Genomic DNA, 24,159 nt, shown 5'->3' with positions numbered 1-24,159 from the left:
GGCAGAGGGAGAGAGAAAGAGAAGGGAGAATTTTTTTTTTAAGTTTTTATTTATTTTTGAGACAGAGACAGAGCATGAGCAGGGGAGGAGCAGAGAGAGAGGGAGACACAGAATCCGAAGCAGGCTCCAGGCTCCAAGCTATCATTACAGAGCCTGATGCGGGGCTTGAACTCATGGAGTGGGAGATCATGACCTGAGCCGAAGTCGGACGCCCAACCGACTGAGCCATCCAGGTGCCCCTAGAACAAGAGAATCTTAAGCAGGCTCTAGGTTCAGCACAGAGCCCAACCCAGGGCTTGAGGGCTTGATCCTAGGACCCTGGGATCGTGACATTAGCTGAAATCAAGAGTCTGATATTGACCTGTGCCCCTAATCTATTCCCATTTCAAGCCTGATGTGCTTCATTCTTATTCTGCTCAGCATTTGAAATCGGAGTCTGACTCTCAAATTATTCGAAGAGCTGAGTTGAGTTGGTTTTTTTTTTTAAGTTTATGTATTTATTTTGTGTGTGTGTGTGAGAGTGAGAGAGAGAGAGAGAGAGAGAGAGAGAGAGAGAGAGAGAGAGAGAAGCAGTGGGGAGGGGCAGAGAGAGAGGGAGACAGAGGATCTGAAACGGGCTCTGTGCTGACAGCAGAGAGCCCCATTTGGGGCTCAAACTCATGGACCATGAGATGATGACCTGAGCTGAATTCGGACACTTAACTGACTTGTGCCACCCAGGTGCCCTGAGCTGAGGTGAATTTTAAAAGGCAATGAAGACAATGGAAAAGAAAGCAGATGTAACTCAAAGCTAGCAGGATTATACCAATATCAAAAATCCAATGAAATTAACCAAGAAATTGGCTCAATTAAGAATCCAGAGGCCCCCGAAAGGAGATTTTGTAATTCGGAAACAGGAAAGATTAGAGAGTGGTTTATTTGCAATTTGCAGGGACTCCTCTGCTCTGCAAAGTTTAGTATAATTCAAATGTGCTATAATTTTCAGGAACGTTAACAAATTGATATTAGGTGATCTATAGCTTATACCCAATGTGTTTCATGGTAAAGATGGCGGTAATGAGGTTTTAAATGTCCTAGTGCTCACTGGGTTTTATTTTTGTAGGCAGTTTGCAACTCCTCTGAATAAAACATCTATATTCAGTTATAGAGACTGATAAATGGGCTTTCCCCCGCTTCTGATCACTACACATTTTTAATAGCGCTTTCTGATGGCCACTTTCTTGTAGGGAGCAAAAATTATGTCTACATGTCTTTCAAACCCTCAGCAGCATCTCCCGGCAACTGTTTACACATCTTCTTCCATCTCTTTGGTTTCACACGACACAACCTTGCCGTCCACCACTTCTTCCACAATCGTCTTAATCTTCCTTTTTCTCTTCACATCTGAATTTAGATTTAAGTATAAAATGTTAATTCAGGAACATGCCTCTGCTGACTTATAATATTCAGTTCTAAACCATCATGGTTTTACATGTATTTTTTCCTGAAAAGAAAAGAAACCCATTCTTTTTCTTAAATAATCTTGTCAAATTTATAAATAAATGCCGAAAATGTCACTGTCTCCAAATTCACAAATTTTCTTCTCTCCCCACCCCAAAGAGAAAGATACAATATCGAATTAAGCCAAATGTACTTTTTCATCTTATTTTTTTTCCCTTTCATGATCCCAGGATGTCTCAGAACGGTAATAGCTTGGGCCGAGAAAACTACCCTGTTGTGGGAGTATGACAAACTTCCCATGTTGGGGGTTTCTTTATATGACGTGCCTGATTTTTAGAATCCCTAGGGTAATATCTGCTGACTTGAAAACCGATCTCTCTTTACTTTTCACCAGTGGCATTTAATAAGTGGTAAGCTGCTGAGTGAGAATTCAGTCTTACAGGAAATGTGTGAAATTAGAACACTTACCTTTCTCCTCCAGGGTGCTCGGCAGATGCTCTATAGTTGTGTTTGTCTGTCTGTATTTTTTAAGAAAAGAAAAAGAGACAGGAAAAGGTGTTATCACCATTTTGAAAATGAAGCACTGTCCTGCCTTTTTTGTTTCAAAATAAAGTCTGCGTGATGTGTGTTTTAATGCTGTGTTTGCATTCCCCCCTTTACCATCTCTCTCTCTCTCTCTCTCTCTCTCTCTCTCTCTCTCTCTCTCTCTCTCTCTCTATTTATCTATACAGATATCTCTATATCTCTATCTATCTATATATACAGATATCTATCTATCTCTATCTATCTCTCTCTATATATACAGATAGATAGATAGATAGATAGCTCCAAAACTGACCTGTTTACCCTGTGCTAGAAGTTTTTGTAATAAAAATAATAACAAAATTACAGTGGAAGTTTAAATCTTGTGTTCTCTTACTGAGTTTCTTGGGTGTGGTAGTTGAAGACAGTTGCTATGGCAATACTGATGATTCTCAAACTGGTCTCAAACTCTGTTGTTCATTTCATGAACTCTCAATGAGGATTTTTAAAAGTTATTGTTGTGTTAAAAGTTATTCAATTATGTATTAATCATAAAAATTAGCAAAGCATAATCTGTATCATCTACTGTAGAACCATCTTCTAAGTCGGTCCTACACATACTTGGTATTTGGAGGATGGGTGTACTTTTGGTATATTTTTGTTTTGTTGTTGGTGGCGCATGTGTAATTGCTTTTGTGCTAGGGATTGCATTGGTGCTGGGGAATGAGTGACAGTGTAATATGTAGACATTAAAATAGCACAGCATGTAGACCCTGGCACATATCCCTTGATTCTAAGAGCCTTACGTGACATCTTCTCCTTCCAGAAGGCGGCGGTAAGTAGCAATTTCCTGCTCAAGCCGGGTCTTTATGTCAAGGAGGATATTGTACTCCTTGTTCTGGCGTTCTGTATCACTCCAAATCTGTGTCATTTGGACTTCTATGGAGTTCAGCAGTGCCTGGATGGTGGCCAATTGGCTACCATAACGAGCTCTGGTCTCCTCTAATGTACGCTCCAAAGATTCTTTCTATGAGCACAAGAAAAAGTGGATGTTTCTTAGTTGAAAACTTAAGAGGTGGCTCAATTTTAATTTAATTTGAGGAGAACTTCCACTGCTAGTCATTGTGGGCATGACTCTTATTTCTAGCTTTGTTTCCCCCTCTTTCCATCTAGGCGACCTCAGCCAGCTGCTAGGATCCCCAGTTCCTGGAGTCTTTTGTTCGTTTTTAGCCTTGCACTCATTGTTGTCTTACTGTGGTATGTTGTATTATTGTTCTCAACGTTTGCCTCCTCTCCCTGTGATTGTGGTGCCCCTCCAAGTGGAGGATTAGGTTTCCTCATCCCTGTTGACGGGAGGCTTGGTCATGCGACTTTCTTTGGCTAATGCAATGCAGGTGAAGCTGACAAATGCCTTTTCTGAGAAGCTTTAGGAGCTATCACATGGTCTGGCCATTGCTTTTTTCTTTCTGCAACAACACTGGCATGCCCTGGCTAGGGTCTCCTCCTTTAGCCTTACCCCCACAGTGGAAATGCCATGGAGCAGAGCTGCAGCCAACCCATGATGGGGTAGTGTTGTTATTGTAAGACACCATGACAGGAGCTGACTGATTTGCTTAGCCTGAAATGTCTTTACCCCTATTGTTCAACTACACATTCATCTCACATTTTAAGATCTAGTTTAAAGGCCACTTTCTCTGTGATGTCTACTCAGGTAGACCTCCAGGTCTTCTTCCAGGTCTACTTGCCCCTCTGCATCCTTGCAGTACATTGCCCTTGTCCTTGATTTCTTTCTGTGTTTTAATTATAATCGGTGGTTTGGCCTGTTTCCCTGCCAGCCCTGCAAGGGTGAGGGGTTATTTCCTAGAGTTTTCTGCATCCCCAGAGTTCCTCACACAGGCACTTAGTAAGCATACACTACATTGAGAGTGTGAAGTTAGATGTGCTTTACCATACTGAGGTGGGACTGGAGTTCGATCTCTAGGTTCCGGTAGGTGTGTCTCAGCTCCTTTACTTGAGCCTCATTGTCTTTTATCTCTTGAGTGCTCCCTGTGACTTGTTGCTGCAGAAGTTGAGTCTAAAGTTCCAAAAATGAAAAAAAAAAAAAAAGTGAGTAAGGAGAGACAGAAAAGAAAGAACATGAGTTATCTTTTTTTTGAAGGACAGCTTCTACATAGTTGCTTACTTACCCTTTGGAATTATGCTATTACCTGTGTCTCAAACTGTTCCTTGGCCTTCTGAAGGTTCTCCTGGACTATTGTTTCGTACTTCTGCCTCAATTCATTCATGATGGTGCCAAGCTCCAGGCCTGGAGCAGCATCCACTTCTACACATACAGTATTGCCCAAATGTCTGCGTAGGCTGTCTACTTCCTACAAGAGTGAAAATCCTAATTATAGTCTGAGGCACGTTCTCAGATGAGGCTGGGCAGAAAGAGTAAGTCTTATGGCTTCTTTCATGGGGAATGAGTAAAAAAGAAAGAAAATAATTTAGGTAGGGCTTATTGTAGTGCGGGTACTGCTCTAAGTCATTGAACCCTGACAGCTCATACCCTTATTGTTGTCATCTTCTTACCAACTCCCCCCTCCTGATTATCGTTATTAGAGCCATTTCTATCATTCCCAACACTGCTTCTGAGCATGGCCTCACCTCCTGATGTTCTTTTTTGAGGAGATCCAGGTCTTTAGTCAGTTCTTTAACTTGAATCTCCAAGTCTGTTCTACTTAGGGATAGATCAGCCGAGACCTTATTCAGGCCTTGGATATCACTCTCCACTGTCAGGCGCATCTCCCTCTCAGCCTCATACCTGTGAATTAATTGGTATGCAGGGATAATTGAGTCCTCCAGAAGCCATTATAGAACAGATAGTCCTAATATAATGAGATATTTTTACGTGGTATGTGAGGAGATCAATTTCAATACATTGTATCCTTTATACATATCAAAAATGTTCATGGGAACCCAGGAATCAGATAATTTGCTCCATAATATAATCTCTGTAATTTGGAGTGATTGGTAAAAAAAGCAATCCAAAATAACTCTTAAAAGTTCCTAAATTCTCGAATATATTTTTAAGGAAATAAAAAAAAAAATTTGCTTTAATTAATGTGTCAGCAAAAGATTCTCATTATTGATATTAAATAATGGTTAGATTTACTTAATGAATGCACGTGATCAATTTATTATTTTTATTACTTTGTAAGCAGATGCATCCAAAGTGAGTTATCTTAAAAATTCATGATTCTCTTCCAAAATCTTACCTACTCCATTTTTATTGAAGTAGCAAAACTTAAAAAAAATGATAATGCAGTGGAACACCCAGATATTGACTTGGTATAATTGGAATGAACAAAAGTTTACTGCTTTAGTCTTCGGATTTGCTTTCCCATTTCCTCCTTTTGGATCCTTTGTAGCATTAAAATGCTACCCTTTTAAGCCACAAAGGAGTTTTTAGTACCAATGCATGGTACACATTCAGGATGAGAAAGCCCTAGTATAGGAGCCATTTATGAGGAATAGTTCTGATCACATGTAGTGTGATATGGCTGCAAGAGAGTGAACACGATCTGAGCTGCTTTAATCATAGTCCTACTTATTTGGTTGGTCAGACCCTATTGTAAAACACCAGCAGACTCAGAAGCATCAAAGGTCATCCCTGGAACTTGGGCTGTACATTTGCAGGCACTCCGGGAAGCATGGATGACTCACTTGGGGAATCACTGAGCATAGACAAATGTCTTGCTTCAGATAAGAGAAGGGCACCTATGCAGAAGGGGAGTTTTAAATTGCTTTGGTGTCACTCCAAAGGGCACAGTTAGGCTCAGTGGGTGAAAAGGTAGATGAAGGGTTACTAAAAAAGAATGTTCTAGCGACTAGAGCTAACCAGTGAAAAATATTAAGAATGTGGGAGAGGGAAGTCTAGCCCTGAGTGCTGGGCTGGACCAGATAACTTCTACCACCCTTCAAACTCCCAGATCCTGAAATTACTTAAGGTAGCTCCTTTACCAACAAGAATGTGGAAAGCTGAATGTCATGAGGCACAGCTAAAAGGAATCCTTTTCCAGGAAGTTTTACCATGGTGCTAGAACCTACTTCAGCCTGAGGTCCTCAGCAGCTAGTTTGGCATTATCAATTTTCAGGACACAGTGAAAATTTTGCAGTTGTACACTTTTAATCTGGAAAATACATGAGAAAGAATGACATTTTCAACTGGAAAAAAGTTTCAAATGATTGAGTTTATCTTCAGATACAACCACTATTCTATCAAAGATGATGTTCCTTTCAACCATGAAAATAGGAAGGGCAATGATATGGGCATTTAACATAATCGAGTCATAAAATACAACTCTGGTCCCAGGGTTAGGTGAGCTTTCTTATGGTTTTACAAAAGGAAGAATTTCATTCAACTCGAACCATCAAACTTTATCTAGTGCCTTCCCCTTGATGTTGTTCCTGCTGAGAATATTCCTGTTAGCCTTTCTCACTTGGTGAACAACTTCTCCTCCATGTCTCACCTTCTACATCGTTGCCTCAAGGAGGTCTCAGTGATTTCTTCAAGGCAGGACTGGATGAATTGCCTGTGTTCTCACTGCCCTATAGGGCCCTCCTTGCTAGCATCTATCCCTCTGTGTGGATTAAGTCTTTGTGTCTGTTCCTCCAAATCACATTATGTGTCCATATTCCCCAATGCTCAGCATAGTGTCCAGCACTTAGTATCTACCAACTATTGGCTGAATGAATGGACACTTTGCTGTGTGAGAGTTGTGTTGGGCACTGAAGCTGTCAGGATGGATAAGCCCTTGATCTTAAAAAAGGGGTTCCCGAATGGGTGCGTTCCCTAAGATATATATGGATCCAGGCTGCTTGTAGAAGATGTTACAATGGTCTGTGTCTTTCAGCAGATCCAGCTGCCTTTCTTTGTATACTGAGGCCACCAAGGAGGTGACCTTTGCTATAAAGGAATATGAATGTTAAAATAGGAATGAAAGTGAAAGGGATTCTTTCCTCGATTAGATACGAATTTTAAAGCAGAGCAAGTGCTCGTGTCATAAGTGCCCTTCACTTTGGAGCAAAGTTCACTCCCTTTATTACACAGTTGATAAATAGAACTCCACCTTTCTCCGATAATGTGGGAGTAGGCTGTGATATAATTGCAACAAATTTGAGTTGGGGGCAATAGAACATCTTATTGCTGTAGAAGCGGCTTCTGAACTGATGATGGGATTATTAAACAGGGCATTGAAAAATCTGGACCTCACGAATACCTACATCCCTTCCCCTTATTTCCACCCTGGGTCACTTCATCATTGAAATTTTTCATATGGTGTCTTAATACTAATATTACAAATTTACATAAATTAAAGGAGGAGCATCTCTGCATAGACTGGGAATTCACAAGTTAATGGGAACTGGGTGAAAAAAAAGATTTATCATCACATAAAAATTTTAGCTCTCCTTAGAAAAACTTTTTACTATCCACTTAGCTGTGTCCTGGTAAACTGTGACAAAAATACAGATTACAAGACTGGAGGGTAACATTTTCATATTTTCCATGTAACTATATTGTAAAAAGTTAACAAAGTATGATTTACAGTCATCCAGTTATGTAGTCAGCTATTCAACCACTAAGGGTAGATTATGGAATTCACCATTTTTATAGATATAGCATTTCAGCCTAATTTGCTTTCTGACATCTATTTGCACCCACCTAACATAGATGCCCCCTTGGTATACCGTGCAGCTCAGCAGTGGAGTGGAAAACAAAGGCATCATCCCTTACCTGGTTTTGCAGCTCTTTTATTTGTTGGTAATATGCACTGTCGTCCCTGATGCCGGGTGTGTTTGTTTCATACCACTGCTTGATCAGCAGTTCGAGTTTGGAGTTGGACTGCTCCAGGGAGTGTACTTTCTCCAGGTAGCTTGCTAGGCGGTCGTTTAGGTTCTGCATGGTCATCTTATCATTGCCAGCAAACACGTCTCCTCTGGTGAGATCACTCCCATAGCCCACCATGGGTCTGGAGGTCGAGATGCGGATGCCCTGGCCTCCAGCCCCCCCATAGACGCTGGGTGCCGCCCCAAAGTGCTGCATGCCTCCCTTCCCATACATGGAACCTCTCATGCTGAGTGCAGGACCTTGCAAGGAGGAACTCAGGCTTCTGTGGAAGCTTCTGCCGGTGAATTCCATTGGAGATGGTAGGAGGGAGCACCTGAAGCTTCAGGATGGCTGGAGCAGATTCTGCCTCTGGGTGGTGGATGAGCTGACCTTTTATACAGTTCGTAGGAAAGGAACACCTCCTCTGCTGACACCTCACCGCAGGACTCACACCGCTGTCCACCTTGCCTTGCTGTGTGTTTTCTTTTTCTCTTTGTACGGCAGTCTGTTCCATTTCATTCCAGAAACTACGCCTAGAGGCATTCCTTAGAGGCTTTTCTCAGGGGCGATTCCTTTTTTTTAAACAGAGACAACAAAAGGAAACCAGAAGATGTATTCTTTTAGCCCTTGCACCTGCCTTGGCAGATTTTTTTTTTAATCATAATACACACATAAAGAATATTTGCAAACCCTGTGAATAATTTAGATACCTAAAGAAACAGACATAGGTACATAATAGTAAGCTACACTGGTTTAAAAGAACAATGTTTTAAAATCTTTTTTAATTTATCATTTTCTTTTTGGTGAGAGCATTTAAGTTCTTCTTTTTCATAAATTCCAAGTATACAGTACAGTGTTATCAACTACGGTCACCATATTTTGCATTAGATCCTCAGACCTTATTCATCTAAAAGCTGAAAGTTTGTATTCTTTTACCTCTCCCTATTTTCCCAACCCCCCAGGACCTGGCAGCCCCTGTTTCTATGAGCTCGCCTTTTTTTTCTGTCCTTAAGATTCCACATATAATATTTGTCCTCTCTGTCTGGCTTATTTCACTTAACATAATGCCCCCAGGGTCCATCTATGTTGTTGCAGGGTTCCCTTCTTTTTCGTGACTGAATAATATTTCAGTGTGTGTGTGTGTGTGTGTGTGTGTGTGTGTGTGTGATCTTCTTTAGCCATTCATCTTTTTGTGAATCTTTTTAAGCTGTTTCTATATCTTGGCTATTGTGAATAATGCTGCAATGAACATAGGAGATCAGATGCCTTTGAGATAGTGATTTTTATTTCCTTTGGATATATACCCAGAACTGGGATTGTTGGATCATATGGTAATTCTATATTTAATTTTTGAAGAACCTCCATATTAATTTCCATAGTGGCTGCACCACTTTACATTACCACCAACGGTGCACAGGGTTCCCTTTTCTCCACGTCCTCACCAGCGTTTTTGACGATGACAATTCTATGGGGCGCCTGGGTGGCGCAGTCGGTTAAGCGTCCGACTTCAGCCAGGTCACGATCTCGCGGTCCGTGAGTTCGAGCCCCGCGTCAGGCTCTGGGCTGATGGCTCGGAGCCTGGAGCCTGTTTCCGATTCTGTGTCTCCCTCTCTCTCTGCCCCTCCCCCGTTCATGCTCTGTCTCTCTCTGTCCCAAAAATAAATAAAAAATGTTGAAAAAAAAAATTAAAAAAAAAAATAAAATCTTTAGTGAAAAACTTAAAAAAAATTTTTTTTAATGTTTACTTATTTTTGAGAGAGAGAGCGAGCGAGTGAGCATGAGTGGGGTAGGGGCAGAGAGAGAGGGAGACACAGAATCCAAAGCAAGCTCCAGGCTCTGAGCTGTCAGCACAGAGCCTCATGCGGGGCTTGAACTCACAGATCATGAGATCATGACCTGAGCTGAAGTTGGTGCTTAACCCACTGAGCCACCCAGGTGCCCCAAGAACTTTTTATGAACACATGAACTGTGTTCTTTTATGTGTATATATTCACAAAAGTAATGTGTAATGTGTCTTTTGTTGTTGCTTAACGGGAGAGAAGGAGATTGAGCAAAGTCACTGGAAAATTTTACTGTTTAAATTACACAAGTTTTGCAGTGTGTTAGTTTCAGCAAAGAGTTTAATACAATAACACATATGGTCAAGGCATGTAGAAGCGTTATTTAAATCAAGAGTTAGCTTTGTAAGAGTTGGGATATCAGTGCAGTTATTTAAACATGATAATTTTTGTTTTTCCTTTGGCACAATTATTTCTTGCGGCTGCACCCAATTATGTTTAAGTGAAAGAGTTAAAATCTCATTAAAATCATTAACATCATTTTTTAATTTTTTGAGAAATGACTATGTTATTCCACCAGTTTTGGCTAGTATTTGTAGGTTTTTTGAGATTTCAAATTTAAACTAAAATATGGTACTGTAGGGCTGTTATTATTTTAATTGAAGTATAATTAACATACGGTGTTATATTAGTTTCAGGTGTACATTATGATTCAACAAGTCTATAGTTATGGGTTCAGCCATCCAATCTAGAAAAATTCCTATTGTGAAGACTCCCACATGTTTGTGTCAGGGCAGGAGAATTTCTCAGCTCCTCTATCACATTGAGTTTTATGCTTTGGTAGATTATTATAACTTCTAATGTGATCACATGAAACCAGGCTGGTGTTTCATAGCAATTAATTTTTCTGAATTATATCTGAGGACTAGATATGGACCTTATAGACTCTTATTCATTAACAAGTCATTTAGAATTTAGAGCCACCGCTATTCCAAGCTGTTGGATGACAGCATCTATAAATAAATATTTATTAGATCCCAACTTATAGCTAATCAGTGGTGCATTTTGACCTCTGAGACAGACTCTGATGAGGATGTTAATGATTAATACTAAGTATGCCCAGTAATTTTGAGAGTTATTACAAGCACTGCAGTTTTCAGAGGATTTTCAACTTTTCCCCCCCAACATGGACAAGGTATTGCAGCCCCAATGAGAGACATATAGAATCTGGGGTGGGGGTTGGGCGGTGTGGGCATTCTCTTGCCCAGATATCTTAGGATATATTGCTGTCATTGGTTGTGGAGGATGGCATATAGGAACTGTGGATGTTTGTAGGCATTGTGGTTCTAGACACCATACAAAGTTAATTCAGAAAAAAATGATGGCCTCTGTGTTTAAAAACTGGTGTACTTGGGGCACCTGGGTGGCTCAGTCGGTTAAGCGTCCGACTTCAGCTCAGGTCACGATCTCACGGTCCGTGAGTTCGAGCCCCGTGTCCGGCTCTGGGCTGATGGCTCAGAGCCTGGAGCCTGCTTCCGATTCTGTGTCTCCCTCTCTCTCTGCCCCTCCCCTGTTCATGCTCTGTCTCTCTCTGTCTCAAAAATAAATAAACGTTAAAAAAAATAAATAAAAAATAAAAACTGGTGTACTTAATGAAATAGTTACAAGTGAAATGATACGGAAAGGAATAGAATATCTCCATATTAAAAAAAGAAATTATAATTGTTTCAGGTAAGCTATGCATGTAATATACAAAAGTAAATTCCAGGTTCGTTAAAGATGTAAAGTGAAAGGTAAAAGCTATAAAATGTTCAGATGAAAATATAGAATACGATCTCTAGGAATTAGGGTAAAGGAATATTTCTTAAACAAAACACAAAAAGTGCCAACTGTGATATTAACAATTTTTGTTCATTAAAGGATACCATAATTATAATGCAAAAAGCCCCAAACAGGGAGGGGATATTTATAATATATGTAAGTGACAGGGAATTAGTTTCCAGAATATGTTAAGAATACCTACAAATAAATAAGAAAGCAAAAACAACCGAGTGAGAAAGTCGGCAAAAACATGAATGGATGCACAGAAGAGGAAAGCCGATCGGCCCATTTCACACCTGCCAACTGAAATAAATTAGAAGGATGGACAAGGGGAATTCTTACCCACTAATAGTAGGTGTGTAAATAAGTACAATTACTTTGGAAAACAGTTATATATTATCTCAGAACCATGAGCATGCACATACCTATCATCCAGTAACTCCATTCCTAGGTACGTATTCTAGAGAAACCCTTACACATATTTATCTGAAGTCAAGTACAAGAATATTCACAGAAGTATTGTTCATAATACTAACACACACACTCAAAACAACACAAATGTTCAACAGAATGAATAAATACGTTGACAGATATTCATACAATGGAATATGATGCAACAGTTCAAAATGGATAAACTAGGGGTGCCTGGGTGGCTCAGTGAGTTGAGCGTCCAACTCTTGATTTTGGTTCAGGTCATGATTCCAGGGTTGTGGAATTGAGCCCCACATTGAACTCTGTGTGGAGTCCACTTAAGATTCTCTCTCTCTCTCTCTCTCCCTCTCTCTCTCTCTCTGTCTCCCTTGCTCACGACTCTCTCCCTCTCTAAAGAAATGAAATGGATAAACTACATTCTTGACATGGATGAATCCAAAAGCATGTGTAGTGAGAGAAATGATACAAAATAATATATCCCAGTAAATTCAATTTATATAAATTACAAAAATAGGCAAAACTAAGTATTATATGATTAAAGGATATACATATAGATAGTTGGCAGATTGCACACAACAGTCACAGAATCCTCCTGAAGCTGTATACACACCCCTTTGCAAATCCTCTTAGAGTTTAAGGGGCATCTGGACCATCTTTATTTTTTTTGAGGCTCCTGATATATTGAACAAATGAAAACAATCCAGAATGAGGTAGTCAAAATTACCATGGTTAAAGTATTTTTATTGCCTACACAGTACCATTTTCAACACAAAGATATTATAATATGTTTGTATCAATACAAGATTTATAAAAAACGCTTACTTATTTCATGCTTTGTAGGCTCTGTGATCTGGTGCTGGGACACTTTTGACTGACAAGGTGAATGTCTTCTTTCAATCCTGGAAGTGATCACTGAAACCATTTGAATTTAACCTCCAAAGTCTCTGAATGGGAAGCCATAGGCCGAATGGCCCTCTTCCTGCAATTGGCCCTGTGTCTGGATTATTTCACCAAAGTTTGATGTTATACCAAGGACGGCTGGTAGGTACTTCTTTTATATTAGCTTGACTAAGAGAGAGCCCAACCAAATTCCTCCCAAAACAGAATAATTTATCCCCAAGGCAAATATAGTTTCTATTCTTAGAATGACAGGTAGGAGGGGTGCCTGTGTGGCTCAGTCAGTTGATTGTCTGATTCTTGATTCCAGCTCAAGTCATGATCCCAGGGTTGTGTGACTGAGCCCCACGTCGGGCTCTGCACTGAGTGTGGAGCCTGCTTAAGATTTTCTCTCTCTTCCTTTGCCCCTCTCCTCCCCATTCATGCTCTCTCTAAAAACTTTTTTAAAAATGACAGTTAACTTACTGACAATTTAAAAGTAACAGTTCCTGCTTCTAGCCATCAATGGTTCATAAATGTCGAGGTCCATCTCAAAACACCTGCCTACCAATGCAAATGCAAAATTTCACTTCTTTGAAAAATTCCTGGCACTTTTGTGGTCAAGCTCAATACATAGCTCTTTAAGATCTAACCCCTGCCTGCCTTTCCAGAGTCCCCTTCCTACCAGCCCTGTGCCACCAGCTCTACTCTTCAGGAACACAAGCCACTGGTACTCCTCCATGCCACACCTCTGTATGGATGTCATTTCTTCCAGGAAGAATCTTTGTACTCCCAAACTCTTTCCTTTCCAAGATGCCCAGCTATCTTGGTTTGCCTAAGACTGGGAGGTTTTCTGGGATGTCAGACTTTGAATGTTAAAATCAGGAAAGTTCCAGGCAAACTGGGACAGTTGGCCATCCTGTTCATTTCTTCCGTGCATGTCTCTCTGGGGTACACCTGTGCACACTCTGGTCCTGATTCCTTTGTTGAATGAATGGGTTTGGACGTGAGGAGTAGAAGGAGATAAGGATAAATCCCAGGGTTCTGACTTGGGTGACTGGGTAATGGTAGTTTACTAAGGGAGGCCCTGGGACAGGGCTGGGAGAGGATCTGGGGAGGGGTTGTTGCAAAGGAATATGTGATGTGTTCATTTGTAGACATGCCGAGTTTTAGTGTCTGTGCTATTAGATGCACATGGAGAAGGCCTCTATGAAGGTGGCTGTAGAATATTCTGATCTGGCAGGAACTGAGCTGGAGGTGTATAATGAAGTAACAGGCGAGGTTTGCTCCACCTTGTTGGTTGGCACATTATCCCTCATATAAAAATTACCACCATAATTCTAGTCCACTTGGTCTTTTCAGAACCCCAGAGTCAAACCTCTGCACAGAGAGACCACAGGTGACAGGGAGGAGCCTCGCCTTGCATGGGCCTTGTCACCGCATTAAGGTTTTTTCCTTCTCTAGACTACTCTGCATTGCCACACAACTGAACATTTCATTCATTGCAATAAACTAAAAATGTAGTAGTTATGGTGCTTAAGTACAATTTGTGAAGGATCCAAAAAGTCTGGCCTAGACTTAGCAGCTAAATGGTAATAACCAATTAGCATTGGTTATGTATGTGTGTGTGTGTGTGTGTGTGTGTGTGTGTGTGTGTATAACCAACATATATATATATACATATATCATTACTTTATTTTTTTATTCATTTATTTATTCATTCATTCAAGTTAGTTAACATACAGTGTAGTATTGGTTTCAGTAGTGGAACCCAGTGATTCAACTCTTACATATGACACCCAGTGCTCATCCTGAAACGTGCCCTCCTTAATACCCATCACCCATTTAACTCATCCCCACCCACCTCCCCTCCAGCAACCCCCAGTTTGTTCTCTGTATTTAAGAGTCTCTTATGGGTTGCCTCCCTCTCTGTTTTTATCTTATTTTTCCTTCCTTTCTCCTATGTTCATGTGTTGTGTTTCTTAAATTCCACATACGAGTTAAATCATGTGATATTTGTCTTTCTCTGACTTATTTTGCTTAGCATAATACATTCTAGTTCCATCCACATTGGTGCAAATGGCAAGATTTCATTCTTTTTGATTGCCGAGTAGACTATATTTTAAGGAAAGAAGTGATCCGTGGTTCAGTTTAATGGTGTCCTTTCATGTTATTTGAACAATCCAGACTTAGTATTTTTGAAAACAAGTAAGCAAGTGGCAGTTACTCACTGTGTGTTATTTTTTGTGGTGCTTAATTTTCAATACAAAAAACCATAGGCTCTTGTATCTGGAGGAGACCTTGAAAATCATCTAGGCCATGTTTCTTCTCACTTGATGAACAGGACAGCTGGGGTGTTAATAGATTTATTGACTTGCTTATGGCAACAGTGCAAATATAGAAAGTTGGTCAACTTAATCCACATAATGTTTGCTCTCTATCTTGGTTTTCAGCAAGTTTGCCTGACCCAGGAAAGCTGTCTTGCAAACAGCACCCTGATAAAGAAATGAAACTCTCACTGATTAGATTACTGTTTAAAAGTCTAATATAAGTTATATGCCCCACACATAACGAGTTTCCACCCTGGAGCTAAAGACCTACTCTTCCTATATCTTCCTTCATTTGCTCCTACTAGCACAACGTTGAAGTAGATGCTGTGAGATGTGGCAGTGATCACTGGCCCCAGGATGTTCCTCAAACAAGGCATGGTATATACAGATATAAGCAGATGAAGAGATGTATTATTAATTAGCCTTTCGGAACACAAACAGCATATGTGTTCACATTTCAGCTCCGTTGGGTGTGTCATTACTTTTTAATGTGTGCACATTTAAGTTAGAAAACCTGTACAAAGCAGATGAGTGATTAAAAGAGAAGTTCTCGATGCTGATATTGAAAATCTCTTGTAGGGAATAGGACAGAACTTGAGAAACAAAGGAGGGAGAGAGAGAGAGAAAGAGAGTGCATGAGAGCAAGAGAGGGAAACTGAGAGACAGTAAGCTTTTCAACATCTAATTTCAGAAGGAGGAGTTGTAAACAGATTTTAGGAAAATGCCTATAAAGATCAACATTTTGTGAACGAGGCAGTTGGCAAAGCCTGAATCAAAATTTTGACAGCTAGCTTTTAAAAAATGAAAAATAGGGGCACCTGGGTGGGTTAGTCTGTTAAGTGTCCAACTTCAGCTCAGGACATGATCTCATGGTTTGTGGGTTCAAACCCCACATCGGGCTCTGTGCTGACAGCTCAGAACCTGCAGCCTGCTTCTGATTCTGTGTCTCCCTGTCTCTCTGCCCCTCCCCGACTCTCTCTCTCTCTCTCTTTCTCTCTCAAAAATAAACATTAAAAAAAGAAAAAAAAGAAAAAAAGAAAAATAACCAGGTAAAATAAATCACATCATTTATTCTTTGTTGAATAAATGAATGGTGTGTCCAGTCTCCAGTTATGTTCATTGAGTGTAGTAAATACAACATTTGACTAGAAGTCAGGTTTTTAATTTCTAATTCAGATCCTTCCTCCTGCCCTGCCCCACCCCCCACCACACAGACACAGACAGGGCCTTAACACTGTTAAAGTGGAAATACCAGACAGCGAAATTGGCTCTAGAAGCAACAATCAATTAGTTAGACACTGCTCTCAAGGAGTGCCTCTAGCAGAGGACATACTGATATGGATTTTAATTTTAACCTTTATTTTAATTTTTAATGTGGGTGGATAAGAAAGATGAGCAAGGGTGGGATATGAGAATAGAACACTGAGACCCAGACGGGCCCCGCAGATAAAGAACGGGTGAGTTCAGTCAGCCTTCGGGCTCTGGGGTCCAGGTTATGTATTATTTGTTGAGTTGGGATGCTAGCATATGATAAGGTAATAAATCCTTAGGTAATCCTGCTTGGGCATCAGAGGGTTAGGAGGAAAGAACCCCACTGTGAGAAGCCCCATTTAACCCAACTTAGAAAAGTGAAAGCAGAGAACCCCTATCGTTACAACAAGATTCACTAGTGCCAATAACCAGCGCAGAGAGCGGAGCCTTTGTGCAGTTTTGCGCTGTGTCCCTGCGCTGTGTTTCTAGCCACGTAACCAGAGGCTTTACACCTTTCTGGGGACGTCCTAGGTGTCAGCAGAGACTTGGTTTATTCATATTTTCTCCAAGAACGAGTTGCTACTCTTCAGCTCTCACCACGCTACTAACATTTTTGATGCCTCATGTTCCGCAAAGGCCTCCTGTTTTGGTGTTTTCTACTTTTTTTAAGCAATGGAAAACCAGGAAAAGCCTGGAGCAATTTCTCATGTGTTTGACACATATGTTGAGGGATACTTAATAATTGCTGCCCTGGGCAAAATATAGCAGGATTTTATGGCCAAGTCGCATGTTGATAGAGTGGACAGGCTGGTAGCTACACACACTTTTTCAAAATAAATGCATCTCTGTGAAATGAGCTGTCAGGAGGACCACAGGGCTTGGAAGCCTGGCGTAATTAAGGCGCAATATATTGGTTCTGAAGAACTGACATTAATGTTGACACATGAGGTTTCTGGGCAATTTGATCTATACCAATAATTCATTTTGTTCCCCGCTGCAGGACTCATTTTGTTCCTAAGTCATTTGAGGCTTTATTAAAGATTTACCTGGTGGCTTTTTAAAAGCACAGTATTTACTGTGCTGTGTGTGTTCAGTCACCAGTTATGTTTATTGAACATAATAAGTATGACATTTGGCCAGAGGTCAGGTTTTTAACCTCGAATTCATCCCCCCTCCTACCCTGCCAGATTCATACCAACATAGGGCCGTATCATTGGCAAAATGGAGACACCAGATAGCAAAATTGGCCCTAGAAGCGATGATCAATTAGTCACAGATGAAAATGGAAACCAATTATTCTGGCCTGTCACGCTCTTATGGTAAAGCCACTGTTCTTGATCTGCTTTGTCACAATGATTACAATCATTTTGTCTCCTTCGTTTTGCATTTTAGTATTCCAGGAATTATCTCCCACATTCTTTTATTTTTATTTTTAATTTTTATTTATTTTTGACGAGAGAGAGACAGAGGGTGAGAGGGGATGGAACAGAGAGAGGGGGAGACACAGAATCGGAAGCAGGCTCCAGGCTCTGAGCTGTCAGCACAGAGCCCGATCCTGGGCTCAAACTCATGAACCGTGAGATTATGACGTGAGCCTAAATCAGATGCTTGACCAACTAAGCCACCCAGGCACCCCTCCCACATTCTTAATGTGGGAACTTGAATGAAATCTTTTGGGAGAACTGTAAGAAATCTTTTAAGGACTTTGTCCTTTTTACAGTTCTGTCAAAGTGGATTCAGCAAGCACTTTGTATATTATTTCAAAGCTTTGGTATTTTACAGTTGTGCTATGATTAATACATACGGGTGTTAATCCCAAAGGTAAAATTGCCATCATAAACTCTACTTTTTAGGATGAACCAGCTGTTTTGATGAGGAAAGAATAAAGTCATTAGGGGAAAAAAAATGGTTGCAAACCTGAAACTGAGAAATTCTAAATCCATCTTTCAAAGATCATCCTAAAACTTGTGCCTTCATCATAAAACAATTCATTGGTAATTGGTTTTGAGTTGGTCTTCCATTTTTTTCCTTGTAAGCCTATTTGCCCAGTGTTACTCTGATATGCTCCATATTGAAACTTGAAATGCAGTGTATGTGTGGACACACATACTGTATACAGTTCGTAAATGTGAACACACATGTGTTCGCAACGTTCCGCTATAAAGGAAATGTCAGATTTACATATTCCCTGAACTGGAAGAATAAAAGGTTGATGACAACTTTGTATTTTCTTAAGTATTGAGAAACATACACATTTATTTATTTATTTATTTATTAGAAGTTTATTTATTTATTTGAGAGAGCACAAGTTGCGGGGAGAGGTGCAGGGAGAGCAGGAGAGGGAGAGAATGCCAAGCAGGCTCTACACCATCAGCAGAACCCAACATGGGGCTCGAACTCATGAGCCATGAGATCATGACCTGAGCCAAAACCAAGAGTCAGACACTTAACTGACTGAGCCACCCAGGCGCCCTGAGAAAGTTATACGTTTGAAAAACAGACTCAGAAAAAGAATTAAAGAACATCTTTGTCTCGGTGTGGCTATTAAAAAGCAACTATTCAAAACCATCCAACATCACTTTTGCCTTTTTACTGCTCTGTGATCCAGAACCTGCTGCTGGTATTATAGATACCAAGGGTTGAAAGCACAGTGTTTGGAGATCTGGATTAGAATCCCGTCTCTGCCGCTTACTTGCTGTGTGAACATGGGTAAGGTTCTTAACCTCTCTGAGCCTCACTTTCCTCATGTGGAAAGTAGAGGATCTTTAATGGCGCCTAGCATGGAGCTGTTGTGGGGATTAAATGAGATGACGTTTTGGAGTGCCTGTCACAACACCTGCCACGTAGCAAAAGCACTCAGTGAGCTGTAGCTACTAGTAGCAACAGTGAGCCTAGTAGAGCTGTAGCCATTGTGAACTTGGTGATGGAGATAAGGAAAGAGCCACCAGCATTTACCACTCAGTGTGCAGTAGGGCTAGTGGCATTGTCACTGATACTGATTGAGCCCGTGTGGCTAGTACCAGATAAGCTGAAGGACAACCTTCTGGATGAAAATGTAATTGAGAAAGCATGTAATAAGTCTGAGATATATATGTATATACAGTGAGTGACCCGTAAGTATTATAAGGGGGAGGAGCAACGAATGATTTACATAGAGCATCAACACATCAGATATTCATGTGCTGGGCACTGAGGATAGAAAGATGCAGAAGACAAGGTCCTGTCCTCAAGTCTGCTCCACTCTGGTGTGTGTGTGTGTGTGTGTGTGTGTGCACGTGCATGCGTGTGCATGTGCACAAATGCGTATGTTGGAGTGGAGGGAGCCAGAGCAGCAAACTTAGTGTGGTGAGAAGTTGAGGGATGAACTCAGCTATCAAGTTGTTCCCTCCTTGGATGGTGTCCAGGGCTGGTCTCACGTTCCCACCCCAGGGAGTTTATAATCAGATGGAGAGGATGGATAAGGGAAAGCTCCAGTGGCATTTCTCGAACAGTGCTGTTCAACAGCAATGGTACATCTAAGTTAAAGTTTTCTAGGAGCTGCATTTAAAAAGGCAAAAAAGGGGCGCCTGGGTGGCTCAGTCGGTTAAGCGTCCGACTTCGGCTCAGGTCATGATCTCGCGGTCCGTGAGTTCGAGCCCCGCGTCGGGCTCTGTGCTGACTGCTCAGAGCCTGGAGCCTGTTTCAGATTCTGTGTCTCCCTCTCTCTCTGACCCTCCCCCGTTCATGCTCTGTCTTTCTCTGTCTCAAAAATAAATAAACGTTAAAAAAAAAAATTTTAAAAATAAAAAGGTAAAAAAAAAAGATGGGATTAATTTTAATAAGATATTTTGTTCAAGCCAATATATCCAAAACATATAATCTATAAAATTATTAATGAGATACTTTGCCTTTTTTTTTTTTTAACTGTCTTTGAAATGTGGTATTCACTTAAACTCACAGCACATCTCCATTTGGACAAGCACTCAGTAGGTCCATGAGGTTAATGGCTGCCTTACTGACAGTTCTAGACTTAGCTACTCAAAGTGTGGTCCTCAGTCTCATAGTATAGGTGTCCCCTACTCTTGGGGTCCCTTGCTCACCTGGGTCCCGTACTCACCTCCCTTCATTTTCACAAGATCCTTGGTGAATCACCAAAGCTTGAGATGCACTGCCTGGTGATTTGAAAAGCTGGTTATTTGAGATCACACACACCCTCACCTCTAATCATAACTGTGCTGTACATTTCCTTATCATAGTTTAGCTAAACCATCTTATCATAACCAGACCAAAGGTAGGGTTCATTTTAGCCCTTGTTGGAATTAGTGGCATCTCATTAGGTTTTTGTAAATCAGATGGTTGAGTTATTTTAGTGAAAAATGAAGGAAGGGTAGAGCCAAAGATGAGACAGGGACAACTTTTCATTCAACAATGACACTACCATTGTCATCATAGCTATTCTTTTTGGACATATGTTTTGAGAGGGAAAAAGAGGAGGAGAGAGAGTGAGAGGGTCTGGTTAGTTTCCTAACTCATGGGTTTTTCATTATGTCAGAGTCCTTCCCCCTGGGGTTGACTTCACTGGCACATGACCTTAGAAGGTCCTGGCCTTTGCTTTGATGCTCTGCAGTGTGGAAATTCTTAATAATTTTGAACAAGAGGTCCCAAATTTTCATTTTGCACTGGGCCCTGCAGATTTTGTACCTCGTTCTGTGCTCCTCTAAGTGCGTTCTTAACATTCACCTGCACCTGTAAGAGAGTAAATGGATTAGGTAGGGTTTGGGAGGAGCTAATGCTGTCTTTCACTTCCCCATTGCTACGATCTCTTTAAAGCCTGAGAAATTAAAAAGAGATAATCCTGGCCTTGGGGGGAATTGGGCTCAATGACGCATTAGACAATGGTGTTTTAAAACCAGTTTTCTTTGAAGGCTAAATGCTAGAATTGTATAACAAAACACCATTCACCACACGACAAAGGGGCAGTTCCTAAATCAACGTGTGTAAGCAGTCCCACCCTCCCCACCGTCTCCCCCAGGTTTACTATAATCTACCCACACTGTTGGAACCATGTTCAGATACATCTGGGCAATGCCAGTGAGTCAGCTGGGCCCATCCATGTTGAAGTTTTATATGGGAGAAAGTTAAATGTTCACTTGCTTCTATTTTGTCAGGATTTTACTAATGAAGTGTAATAATAAATAAAGTGTAAAAGCATATTGGTAGTTTTAGGGCTCAGACCTGAAATCAAATGATTGGAGACCTGCAAAAGCCCTTGAGTTTTAATACTAAACTGCTTGGTACAGTTTGTAATGCCTTAAACTCAAAGTTTGGTCCCTGGATCCACAATGTTGGCCTCACCTGGGGCTGGTTAGACATGCAGATCTTGGGCCCCACCTCAGGCTGGCTGAATAATCTGCATTTTCAAAAGATCCTCAGGGGACTTATGTGCATTGGTAAGGTTAGGGAGTGCTGTAATCATGTACCCACCATCTGGTTATCTTGGTTGAGGGGTGGGGTAGCAAGAAATTTAACCCATTTCCGAGATCTCCCAGAGAATTATGGGGAAGCAAGGGCTCTCAAAGAGTGGTCCCCAGGTGGCCGGCATCAGCATCACCTGGGCACTTGTTGCAAATACATATCCTCAGGCCCTTCCTGATCCTCTGAATCAAAGACCCTGGAGGTGGGAGCCCAGCGAGCTGGGTCTTAAATCCTCCAGGTGATTCTGACGCGCAAAGTTTGAGAACCACTGCTAGAAAGTAACGGTAGTACTGACGTAGGGAGACCTTTCAACTGATTGTACATTTTAGTTTTGAATGCTTTGTTTTGTCAAGTGGAGTCCAGTGTAAAATCGGACAGTTTCGCAAGGCAACAGAGCAATTCTAACTTGGGAAGAAACCATCAGGCTCCGAGACTGATTTAACTGTTAGTTGAAATTTATTTTTATTTTCGAGGGAGATTTGAACAAGGAAAGTGGCTAGAAAGAAACTAAATCATTGAAAAAAAATAAAGTGAACGAAATGACCTGGGATTAATGAGCCCAGGGGTGCGAAGAGCGAAAGGAAAAACAGTCGATCTCCATTTTATTTCTGTAAATAGTGAGAGGGTCTCGTCATAAGGGCTCACCCAGAACAAGAAGTTCTTTCTCTCTTGCCTCAGAGTGGCAGGCAGGGCCTTGTGTTCTTCATTCAGAACTTCTGGAGAATCTATTATCGTGGATCTGATGCTGTGACAGACCGTGGGGTCCAGAGATGACCAAGGACCTCCATGATGCCAAGGAGGCTGCAGTCTCATTGGGGAAGCTGATTAGTAGATCAGTAATTATAAATCACTGTAAGTTTCAAGAAGAGTTTGGGGGATGTCGGGTAGGGATTCCCAAGTGAAACTGGATGAGAGAGAGTCATTGAAACTTCCCTGCAGGTGGTCTCATGCCAGTGCAGCATTCAACCAGCCAGGCCACCAGGTGGAGGGACGTGGGGGATGGCCCATGCACCCTGCACCTGCGATAATGAATGACTTATGTCACATACCATAAATCTGAGTGTTCTACAAATGCTTCTTCAGTGCCCACCTGCTATGTGCGACATTGCTCTAGGCCACAGGGATGCTTCAGTGAGCAAAACAGACAAAAATTTTTGTTGCCGGAGCTTCATTCTAGATAGAATTGTATCTAGAGAGATTGTATTATATCAATCAGTTGTGTTGATGCATTCAGTTGTATATTGTATCTAGAGGACTTCGGACAAAAATGATAAAAGCTAATGTTATGTAATTCTACCAGAAAGGTGGAGAAATGGGAACTGGGGTGTGGAGTGGTATCAGAATCCTGTCTTGTCATCTTCCACACCAGCAATTTAGGTTTTTAACGTCTTAAGTTGAATAATTAAGAAATAGCCGTAGAAGCATGTTCTTTAGCAATATGCAGGTTAATACCCGAAGAAATCGTTACAAGATCTTAAAGAGGAAGATTGAGGAGGACGAGGACCTGCTATTATTTAGCCCGAGTCTTGTAGAATATGTGATGTTCCAGGCATTGATTCATCCATTCACAAATGTTTATAGCCATATTAGAAGTGTGTTTCAGGCCCTGTTTGGGGGCATCTTGTGGAATTTGGAATCGGAGGCAGGGACTACCAGGAGAAGTCTGCAAGAGGATGACCTGTGCTTTGGGGGCCTGGGGTTGTTCTGGAGAGGGTGCACTTGTGTATGGAGTAGTTAGGACTGGCCTCACCATGAGTGGTACTTGAATGAAAATGGGAAGTTTGGGGACGCCTGGGTGGCTCAGTCAGTTAAGTGTCTGACTTCGGCTCAGGTCATGATCTCACAGTCCATGAGTTTAAGCCCCTCATAGGGCTCTGTGCTGACAGCTGAGAGCCTGGAGCCTGCTACAGATTCTGTGTCTCTTTCTCTCTCTGCTCCTCCTTCCCCGCTCGCACTCTGTCTCTCTCTCTCAAAAATAAACATTAAAAAAAAAAAAACTTAAAAGAAAATGGGAAGTTTGGCGAGAGGGAAGAGCTGTGTAGAAGTCTGGGGCAGAGACCTCCCAGTGTGGGTGGGGCAGTGGCCCCTTCACAACCTAAGCTGGTGCTGAGGTCTGGAAGGGAGACTGGCGGGAAAGGAGGGAGGCCAAGGCCAGAGGAAAATGGCTATGGTGTGCGGACCGTGTTGTCCTGCAAAGACTCTGGCTTTACCTCTCTGTAATAAGGGCAGCCACTGAACTTTGTTCGTGGAGTACTCCCCTGTGTCTTTAAAAAGAGACCTAGATGGGGCGCCTGGGTGGCGCAGTCGGTTAAGCGTCCGACTTCAGCCAGGTCACGATCTCGCGGTCCGTGAGTTTGAGCCCCGCGTCAGGCTCTGGGCTGATGGC

The 24,159-nt window shown here is 41.4% G+C and overlaps 1 protein-coding gene and 1 long non-coding RNA gene across 6 annotated transcripts in view; one reads left to right on the top strand and one right to left on the bottom strand.

Moving 5' to 3' along the window:
- The window catches only part of LOC131498508 (uncharacterized), a 147,821-nt gene that overhangs the window by 50,188 nt on the left and 73,474 nt on the right, over positions 1–24,159 (top strand). Inside the window, exons 3-5 of one of the 5 annotated variants that reach the window (XR_009255441.1) lie at positions 12,703–12,903; positions 17,507–17,638; positions 18,928–19,028. This is a non-coding gene — a long non-coding RNA (uncharacterized LOC131498508). The other 4 variants (XR_009255445.1, XR_009255443.1, XR_009255444.1 and 1 more) reach the window with 4 other exon arrangements.
- Positions 65–8,169, bottom strand: KRT20 (keratin 20). Its single transcript, XM_058705774.1, has 8 exons — positions 7,739–8,169; positions 6,052–6,134; positions 4,609–4,765; positions 4,170–4,331; positions 3,911–4,036; positions 2,769–2,989; positions 1,909–1,958; positions 65–1,383 (listed from the first exon to the last, which is right to left on the bottom strand). The coding sequence occupies exons 1-8, from the start codon at positions 8,141–8,143 to the stop codon at positions 1,286–1,288; spliced, it is 1,302 nt and encodes a 433-aa protein (XP_058561757.1). The 5' UTR covers positions 8,144–8,169; the 3' UTR covers positions 65–1,285.

This window comes from Neofelis nebulosa, chromosome 16, assembly GCF_028018385.1.
Source record: "Neofelis nebulosa isolate mNeoNeb1 chromosome 16, mNeoNeb1.pri, whole genome shotgun sequence".
Lineage (NCBI taxonomy): Eukaryota > Metazoa > Chordata > Mammalia > Carnivora > Felidae > Neofelis > Neofelis nebulosa.
This window is presented reverse-complemented; position numbering and strand designations above follow the sequence as displayed.